General features: G+C 40.3%; 1 protein-coding gene across 1 annotated transcript; it reads right to left on the bottom strand.

Annotated features, from left to right (window-relative positions):
- Window positions 1-7,289: 7,289 nt before the first annotated feature.
- On the bottom strand, window positions 7,290-9,337 carry LOC117549515. The gene is made up of 2 exons (XM_034221507.1): window positions 8,780-9,337; window positions 7,290-7,817 (listed from the first exon to the last, which is right to left on the bottom strand). Exons 1-2 carry the CDS (start codon window positions 9,089-9,091, stop codon window positions 7,353-7,355), a joined length of 777 nt encoding a protein of 258 aa, XP_034077398.1. The 5' UTR covers window positions 9,092-9,337; the 3' UTR covers window positions 7,290-7,352.
- Window positions 9,338-10,875: the final 1,538 nt, after the last annotated feature.

Genomic DNA, 10,875 nt, shown 5'->3' with positions numbered 1-10,875 from the left:
CTCGATGCGCTCTGAAACTACGGGGCGGCCGAGGAAAAAAAAGTACACATGCGTTAATCGCGTTCAAATAATTAGTGGTGTTAATCTTTTTTTGCGTTAACGCGTTATTAACGCGTTAACTTGACAGCCCTAATATGAACATAATGGTTGATGGTATTGTAGCGTCTCGCTACATGAACACATGGAGGCTTAGTTTGTCCTTTATCCGGGAGTTTATTATATAGATCACAGGTTACTGTTGGCCGTAACCACGCCAAAACAATCCACTAACCCTGTCATATTCTCACTCTCCGTCACGTCTCCCGCTAGCTCTCTCCTAGCTTCCCGCGTCTCTCTCCCCAGGAACCTCCCTCTTCCAGCCCCAACCAACCAGACAACACTCTCCCACCCAACCCCACAGCTACAGGTCACAAGAACCATCCATCAAAAACAGTGGCACGTTCACTGACACTCTGTAAAATGCAAACAAACTCTGAACAACAAACACATCAAACATCAACATTATAACCAGTCCGTTACAGTATATTAAAAAAGTTGTTACGCCCAGGTCTAGGGGAACCTAGGCGCAGCACAACATTCGCACTCTCCCCACTCCCAAGAACATGGACACTGAGTCAGAGAAAGCGTTTGGTAGATTTAATTACCAACAATTATTCACAAACAGGAGTAACAAAACCAACAAAAAATAACAAACCTTTAAACACAAAATCTTACCTAACGGAGAAAATAAATATACAGGCTTCTTATCTACACTAACCTAAACAGGAGAAAACTACGGAGCCCCCTAGGGAACATGGAGAAAATTAAAAAAAATAATAATTTGAACAAAAAAAAAAATAATGTTTTGCGATATCTCGCAAAACCTTTGCGAAATATCGCAAAACCTTTGCGAGATCTCGCAATACTTTTCATTTAGTATTTCCTGGTCAGTTCGGCTGCTACGGCAACACAGAAACCACAACAATGGAGTGGTTCATCGATTTTACTTTGAGCTTGGCCTTAAAGATGTTAAGATATAACATCAGTGCTTGGCAATAGGCACGGGTTTCACACATAGACTGTATATATAAAAGGGTTTCACATAAGTGAAGACACCTCAAGAGAACACTCAGAGCGAGGGGACATGCACGTCCCTCTGAGCTGAGTTATTGACAGATTCGAATTTCGCAGATCAATAACTCATGAACATAACGTTGTAAAAATACAAACAACATGACTTTACAATCATAGCAAGATAGACAACGAGCTACAGAGTCGTTTTTATCAGAACAGTTCGATACACGCGTCATCCGAGCTAAACATCAATAATTGGTCACAATCCACAGCTGGAGGAGGGAGAGGAGTGCTTAGGGATAGTCTACAAACTGCAACGGGGTTTTGTGAGATCTTTTTTTTTTTTTTTAAATAACTTTTTTTTTTCTTCTCCATGTCCCCTAGGGGGCTCCGTAGAAAACGAACAATCCGAAAGGGAAAAGAGAAAAAAAGGGTTTGCACTCCTGAGAAAATAAATCTGTCTTACAAAGACAGGTAATGTGAAACTAGCTCGCAGCCAGCGGAGAAGGACAAAACAATACCAAAGTGCGAACACAGCACCACAGAACAAAATATCTAATCAAGCGCCGCGTTGGGAGTAGGAGAAGTTGAGTCAGAGAGAGCGGCCGAGGAACTGCACGGCTGCAGCTTAATATCCTCCCGTCTCCCCAGGTGGACCAATCAGCCTGTCGAGGGCAGCCAATCAGCTACCGGGCACCACCTGTTCACTCATACGCAGCCACACAGACACAGGAGGAAGAAGAAAATACCTGCACACAAACAACATAACGACCCAGGGTCGTAACAAAGTACAATACTCCATTGTCCATTGAATGATGGAAAACAATATACAGTTTATAAATATATACAGACACACGCATATATGCACGCATATATATATATATATATATATATATATATATGCACGCATATATATATATGCATATATGCATGCATATATATATATATATGCACGTATATATATATATATTAGTGCTGTCAAAATGATCGCGTTAACGGCGGTAATTCATTTTTTGAATTAATTGCGTTAAAATATTTAACGCATTTAACGCATGTGCAGAATGGCCCGCCCCATACGTGCCACCAGTGGCAGCGCCAGGGTATGGCTGGGGTAGGCTACACCCATACCAAGAAATGGCTTAGCCCCACCATGAAAAATGATGTTAAAGGAAGCAAAATAAAGTCTGCCAACTCGCGTGGAGTAAATTGCACAGACAGCAGTTAGTAAGATTGATTTCAGTAGCCACGGTTTTGAAAACTTTTGTCACGTAGTGATCGTCTTTTCAATAGAACATCTTTGATAACGGTGTGGTGTTGTTGCAGGAAGTCCCGATGGAGAATACTTTTGCTGTAGTACAGGTAACACATAACTATGAGGGGCCGTACAGGCCATAATTCATACTGGTCCTCTCACGCACATACATTCTCCTTTTACATACATATATTTTCACTCTTACATACATACATTCTCCTTTTACATACATATATTTTATAATATATGCATGTCTGAAGAGAATATATGTATGCAAGAGAAGAATGTATGTATGTGTGAAGACAATATATGTATGTGAGAGAAGAATGTATGTATGTGAGAGAGAAAGTATAGTGGAAACGGAAGGAGTATGGTTGAAACGGAAGGCAGGTCATTCTTGCGCTGTGATTGGCTCAGAAGGTCGAGCGGGGCGGGCTCATGTTCAGAACTTCTGATTTCAAATCAACATAACATGATGGAGGGAGATGAATCGCGTAGATTGCAGCAAGCATTAGGGGTTTTAAGGAACATTTTGTCAACCCCTGAAACTGTCACATCCCTGGCCAGGTGTCCTTGCGGGTGCGTTCGCTTTACTTATCAGAGCGTGCCGTAAGGGCGGTTACTCTTTGGTTTATAAACTCCCGCCTGGGACGGACTGATGCATTAGATGATGTGCTATATGGAGGGGACTTTGACAGAGTATTTCTCACAAAGTACACAGTAAAAGTACTTCAATGTCCAACAGTGTCAGTTTTATGAAGAACTTGTGGTAAAATATATTTGTAAAAAGAAAATGAAGAGCTACTGATTTGAAAAAACGGCTCTCTGTATAGTTTAAATCTCCTAACAATGTTGTCCATTTATTCTTCTCCCCTCGAGTCCAACAGTGTCAGTTTTATTAAGAACTTTCAGTAAAAAATATTTGTAAAATATGAAGAGCAGCTGATTTGAAAAGACAAACGCGAGAGACGGCTGAGTGACCGCAGAATCGCTGTATAGTTTAAATCTCCTAACAATGTTGTCCATTTTAGAAACATGCTTATTATATTTACAGCCTTAATAACATTCATTTTCTGGGCTCAATGTGTGTCTTGGCCGTTTTCGTTGTGATCGCTAAATTCACCTTGTTTCCCCTTGTTTATAATTATGTTCAACGTTCCAAGCAAACGAGTGCTTTTGTTTTGAAATCACTTCCGCGCCCCCCCCCCCCCCTCGCTACAGTGACCATTAGACCATTTAGTAAGGTAACAAGCAAAAACGCCTCGCAGACACTCTTCCGTTTACTTGTTTAATAAAGAAAAACAAGTGGTCCGTAGATACACGGAGTCATCTAACCCTAACCCTCTCCCTCCATCATGTTGATTTGAATCAAGAAGTTCTGAACATGAGCCCGCCCCGCTCGACCTTCTGAGCCAATCACAGCGCAAGAATAACCTGCCTTCCGTTTCAACCATACTCCTTCCGTTTCCACTATACTTTCTCTCACACATACATACATTCTTCTCTCACATACATATATTGTCTTTGTGAAGGTAAACTTCTGTTGTTGCAATGTTGAGGTAGAATGAAGGAGTCTGGAACCGTTGTTAGCCAAAAGCACTGAAGAGTTTATTGATCACAGTACATTAATTACATACGGCCGGGGAGATCATCTAAGTTTCACACATGCCCAGTGCTCCACCAGCGATCTCTGAACCAAAAGACACAAAACATCTAACCAACACGAGGAGAGGCGGGCTTCCAGAAAGCCCGCGTATAATCAATTAGCCGATGCAAGACAATGATCTGCTTGTCTCAAAGAGATGCTGCTAGATCTCAAACCCCCCCCCCCCACGGATATCGGGGAAGCGTTTGACCTGTGACCTCCACCTACAGTGGAGTCTTTGAGTGACTACAAGCAGATGTTTGCAGTATCACAGACTCTAAGGAACCATAAAAGACTCTATAAACAGATCAGATGAAAATATTCTCTTACAGTCTTCACACATACATACATTCTTCTCTTGCATACATATATTCTCTTCAGACATGCATATATTATAAAATATATGTATGTAAAAGGAGAATGTATGTATGTAAGAGTGAAAATGTATGTATGTAAAAGGAGAATGTATGTATTTAAGAGTGAAAATATATGTATGTAAAAGGAGAATGTATGTATGTAAGAGTGAAAATGTATGTATGTAAAAGGAGAATGTATGTATGTAAGAGTGAAAATATATGTATGTAAAAGGAGAATGTATGTGCGTGAGAGGACCAGTATGAATTACGGCCTGTACGGCCCCTCATACATAACTGGTACGCAGGTTATGTGTGTAATCTGAAATGCGTACCGTCACTTGTGTCACAAAGCGCATTTGCGTACCGACGTAGCCTACTTGTGAAGCTTTTCCAGAAGGCGGTTAGATCACCGGACGACAGAGTCGGTTTCCGTGTGCACAGACAGGGCTGCTGTTAACGTCGGTCTGTACAACGGAATTGTGCCAAAACTACGCCAACCGGCTGCGGAGGGGGCCTCCCCCCCCTTCACTGGAAAACTGCGCTAAAACAGCTGATCGTTCACACTCTGTGGTCACTCCACTAGCCGCCGCCCCCCCTCTGTCGACTTTCCTGAAGTACTCCCCCGTTGATAGAAATCAACACGTAATGAATTAAGACCCCACGGTTTGATGATTGATAGGTGTGTGGGTGGTCTTTCATTTTGACACAATAAACATAGATACTGTAGTCTATGTTAAATGGATATATCCGCCTTCTTTCATTTATCTTTCCATTCCCACAACAATATACATAAATAAATGGCATATTTTGGACATAGTTCGAATGGTGATTAATCATGATTAATTAATTTTAAAGCTGTGATTAATCTGATTAAAATGTGTAATCGTTTGACAGCCCTAATATATATATATATTAGGACTGCAACAAACGACTAATTTGATAATCGATTAATGAAACGATTAATCGACTATTCGGACTATTATGCCTTGCACAATTTCTCAAGCGCTCTTATTTAGCCATCAACTTTTAGATTTAGCTTGAGGTTGTTTTAGGCATGTGGAAACTAACAATGAAGACAATAAAGATTAATACTTGATTCAAAAATACATATTATTAAATTAACTAAACATATTTTGAACAAAATTAACATTGCTTTTTATTTAAATAAAATAAATAATATTTCACATAAAAAGAAACAACAATGTTTTAGCAAATCGTATTAAATAATGTGATAACAGAATTGTAAACAGAATAGCTGAAACTTTAACAAAATAAATAACTCGGTTACCTCTAATCATTAACCCATGTTTGTATAATGGAGTTAACTCCGTGTGTTGCTGCTAGCATACATAATACCCATAGACGATAATACCTGACGTGGAAACCTTACTCGTGGATTGGGCTACATAGCTACTAACTAGAAAGACTGTCAAACCTGGTGCATTCCTCCGTCTGAATGTGGTGCACTTTTGCTAAATGTTTAGACAAATTGCTCGTGTTACCGCCCTTACATGATAAACTCTTATTGCACTTTTGGCAACGAGCATTGTCCACATCGAGACGGGTAAAGTTTAACCACACCTCGGAGCGCGTTCTCTCCGCCATCTCCGCAGTGTGCTCCGCTGCATGTAGCAGCCACGTGTGTGTAAACTGCCCCGCCCCCTCGCACACAGGGGGAGAGATCTCGTCTGCTCGAAAATACATCATAGACGCATTTGTTTGTCTTTTTGCAGGTAACACTTTACAATAAGGTACACAAAATGTGCTTAGTTACTGCTTAGTTACTGAGGAACTACTAGATAGTTAATGGTTAGTTAATGAGTAGTTCCTCAGTGACTGCGATTGAGGAACTGATGGTTAGTTACTGGTAAACAGACTGGGGGTACTGTATTAACGAATCATTCGTTAATGTTTAGTTAATGAGTAGTTCCTCAGTGAACTTATGGTTAGTTACTGGTAAACAGACTGGGGGTACTGTATTAACGAATCATTCGTTAATGGTTACTTAATGAGTAGTTCCTCAGTGACTGCGATGGATGGTTAGTTAGTTACTGGTAAACAGACTGGGGTACTGTATTAATGAATCATTCGTTAATGGTTACTTAATGAGGAGTTCCTGAGTGAACTAATGCTTAGTTACTGGTAAACAGACTGGGGTACTGTATTAATGAATCATTCGTTAATGGTTACTTAATGAGGAGTTCCTGGGAGACTTTGATTGAAGCAATGGTCCGCTGCAGCAGGGCACATTTAAACCTGCCATCTTCGGCTGGCTTGGGTCCCACCCTGGATCAACTGGTGGAGGTGGATCCGATTTACCTTACCATTACTTAGGCCGTTTGGGTATGGTAAACTCAAGGAACGCAAACAAAAACAGTAGTTACCCATTACCTAATGATTACCTTACCGTTACTAAAACAGAAGTTACCCATTAAGTAATGCTTACTTAACCATTCGTTAAGCATTGTGTGTCCCCTCAAGTAAAGTAATGCATCAAAAACAGTAGTTACCCATTACCTAATGCCTACTTAACCATTCGTTAAGCATTGTGTGTCCCCTCAAGTAAAGTAATGCATGAAAAACAGTAGTTACCCATTACCTAATGCCTACTTAACCATTCGTTAAGCAGTGTGTGTCCCCTCAAGTAAAGTAATGCATCAAAAACAGTAGTTACCCATTACCTAATGCCTACTTAACCATTCGTTAAGCATTGTGTGTCCCCTCAAGTAAAGTAATGCATCAAAAACAGTAGTTACCCATTACCTAATGCCTACTTAAAAATTCGTTAAGCAGTGTGTGTCCCCTCAAGTAAAGTAATGCATCAAAAACAGTAGTTACCCATTACCTAATGCCTACTTAACCATTTGTTAAGCATTGTGTGTCCCCTCAAGTAAAGTAATGCATCAAAAACAGTAGTTACCCATTACCTAATGCCTACTTAACCATTCGTTAAGCAGTAAACAAATAAACAAACCCTGTGCACTCAAGTTTACATTTTTATTTAAACAACAATCCAAAGGACACTAATAATGAAAACAAGGTTGCATCAGAACTTGCAAAAGTGGCATATGTCATGCAGCAATCTGCCTAAGGGACCATCTTTGTGTTCATTTGCCAGCCAATGTGTCCACTCGATGAAAGCAAGATGACTCTTCAGAGTGTTCACTGTGCGGTTTCCTCGCAGTCTCCAGACCTGTGACTTGTACGTTGACCAAGCCCGCTCAATGTTTTGGGTGTGGGCTCCTGTGTCTGGGTTCACAAATGACCGGCTGTGGTTCACAGAGAAATGGACAAAGCCACTTTCTGCGATTGCAGTGGTGTATGCCCTCCACATGTCCGTTATCACCGTGGTCCCTTGGCGAACGTATTTTGTGACCAGAGGAATTAAGTGGCGCCGTGATCTTTGTTTCACCAGCCTCAGGATAGGTCTTCTCCTTTTTCCTCTGATGCCCAGCATTCCAAAGACCCATTTTCTCCTCCTCCACGTAGGACCGAATCTTCCCCTACCATACTGTAATAAAGCAGTGAAAAAGGACAACACAGTTATATAAAAATAAACATCAGGAATTTCAATTGATAAACAAAGTGAAATGTGTTTATTTGCTTTCTTTTACAATTTAAAAATATTCACTTCCTTTCTCAAAAAAGAAGAGAAAAAAAATTAAAATGTAGTGCTACAAACAGAAAAGGCTGTTTAATTTTATTAAGTTAAAGTTTGCTTATTTTGCTGCAAGAAACATGAAAATGTAAGATAGATATTGTAATTAGATGATATATAAATAAGATTATGCACTTTTAAAATGTTAGTAATAAAAAGTAAGAATAAGGATTTATTTCCTTAAAGGTGGGGTAGGTAAGTTTGAGAAACCGGCTCGAGATCGCTAGAATTTGAAAATACACAACCGGAGAAAATCTGCCCCTTCCTCACAGAGCCCCTCCTCCAACACACACGAACGCGCACATGACCAATGAGGGCACGAGATAAGTTTGTGCCCCGATGGAAGGCTGACAGGCAGGTAGGCCATCCAATCCGTTTAGCCGGATTGGATGTACTTTTTACAGTATTACGGCTTCTACAGAGGACATTTTTTTAAATGTATTGTCAAAGCACTTAAGATATTCATTGCTATCGGGATGTTAAGAGCATTCCATGGAATATAACAAAAAGTGTATCTCGAGCCGGTTTCTGAAACTTACCTACCCCATCTTTAATGATCTGATTGGATGAGATAATTCTTAGCTTCTAAATTCTTAGTTATTTGACTGTGTATACACTGTGGAGCTGGCTCTCTCTAATGTATACTTTGTCTCGCCAGTCACAAGGGTGTGAATGACACAATTATAAAATTACATTACTTTGCTCATTCATTTGTTAATCTCTGACCTTAAAATATATGTTGTTATTTCACCTTGAAAAACAAAGGTTTTAGTTTTAGTGAGGCCAAAGGCTAAGGCTCTGTAGTTTATACACACCTTCCTTTTGTGGTAGAAGTTGCTTTCGTCCAGCATGACAAATTCGTTTGGTCCTCCAAGTCTCTGCTTTCCCCTCCTTTCTCTCCTCTTGATTGCACTCTTGCAGACCTTCCTCAACTTCAGGCTAATTTTTGACAGCGTGCGACTGCTTCCTGCCACGCCATCCTGCAGCAAGTCAATTTGCATTAGCTGCAGTCCCTGGGAAAATCTGTTAAAGATCAATATAGAATTACTAAATATGAACAAAAGCATATGAAGAAGAACGCATTCAGCACCAGTGGCTAATGTATAATTATAATTCACATTAGACATTTGTTATTACTCAAGATGAAACAGAATATTTTAATGTTGCTAATTAATTTTATCTATCAAGTTTCCCTGTATCAGAGCATCTACACATGTATTTTTAAGCTATTAGAATAATCACACATTGTAACGTTCTGAACCCATTTTTTGGTTGAGGAACATTTTGAATGCAGGAATTTTACTGTAACAGAGTATTCGTACACTCTGGTACTTCTACTTTTACTCTAATACAAGATCTGAGTACTTATAGTCAAGTGCAATATCTGAGTACTTCTGTTTTACTCAAGTACAATATCTGAGTACTTCTACTTTTACTCAAGTACAAGATCTATTCTGTTTATAGCCTATGAGAAAAACTATTAGAAAACGAAAGCTAAAGCTAATGTTAGCAGATAGTGACAATGTATGCTAGTTAGCTAGCTCAACGATTCTTTAAATAATATTGCGACAGAAAAAAAATTCTGTTCACATCACGCTCTGCCGCTCCAACAGGGAGCTCTGCTCTGAACACCCGAACGGCAAGGCGATACGGGTCCGTTCTTATTGTGCATCCATGGGTAAAGGTAAAACCTTTATATATACAGTCTATGGTTAAGGGTAAAACGCATGTAGTACAGAACACGTAACATGAAGGTGCCGGGCGGCGCGGTCCCGTGGGTTGGATGCGCGTTCATAATGCCGAGGGAAATAACTCTCGAATGTTCTCCTCAGAGTCCGGCGCACTTCCTGGGGGCTTGGTGTGAAAGCGGCGCCATTGTGCCCCGCCACACCTCCAAGCAGCCTGCGTTGTGAATAGCCAAATAACTAGCGCTTGGTCTGCTAGCTCAATGCTAACATATAATGGATAACGTCATTAAAACCCGTGCTAAAAATGTACGACTTAGCCTACCACTGCAGTCCGTCGACGTTTGAGTGTTTCTCCAGTTTCATCCTCTTTTTGCAGAGTTTGCATTTCATTTTTCCTTGAAGCAATTCCTTTTTCATTAGCCATTCAATTAATTTTTTCTTTTTTTTAAAAGTCTGTCTTCCGTCAATAAGACTGAGTACTTTGGTGTGCAGTGTCATGATAATCTAAAACCTGACTACTGCGGCGTTACTACTGCGTTACTGCGGCAGTGCGGCCCCGGCCCGTCCACAAAACCTAACACCCAGCGTAGTTCAAGATGTGTTGCCGCTGGGCCAGACCGGAAGTGGAACTCCGCTGAGCGCACTAGCGCCCTAGCACCCTGATCCTCATTTCTTGTTCACACGATTCAAACCAATAGTTTTGAATCAGGTATTTCATCTTCCTTGTTCAATTGACAAAGCACAGCTTCTTTATATTCACTGATATACAATTAAAATATTAAAACCGTAATAAAGTGTTAATACGCTGCAGATCGGGATCAGGCTGGAGCACTATGCAAGACACGCCCCTTCATAGCATTCAAGTGCTACGATTGGCCATGAGCCTGTCACGTGCATCTCGGCTAGTGATAAAACTCAACCTCTCCATCTTATATGTACACTACAGTCTATGCTCTAGTCTACACGCTTAGAACTGAAAATGGACTCGAGGAGAAGCAAGCGAAAGAGGATGGGGCCCCCTAAGTGTTTAGTGTCAGAATGTAAGTATGAATTTAAATTTATTTTTGTCATTTCAGAAATCAGTAACACTGCATCGCGAAATCATCTCAATTGACACATGTTATTACACTTTTTGTTCTGTGCTATCTGATTTGAGGTTGCTAGCTAAACCACGAGGACCCACGTGTTACATAATAATAATAATAATAATAATAATACATTAC

This window comes from Gymnodraco acuticeps, unplaced genomic scaffold (assembly GCF_902827175.1).
Source record: "Gymnodraco acuticeps unplaced genomic scaffold, fGymAcu1.1, whole genome shotgun sequence".
Classification (NCBI taxonomy): domain Eukaryota; kingdom Metazoa; phylum Chordata; class Actinopteri; order Perciformes; family Bathydraconidae; genus Gymnodraco; species Gymnodraco acuticeps.
This window is presented reverse-complemented; position numbering and strand designations above follow the sequence as displayed.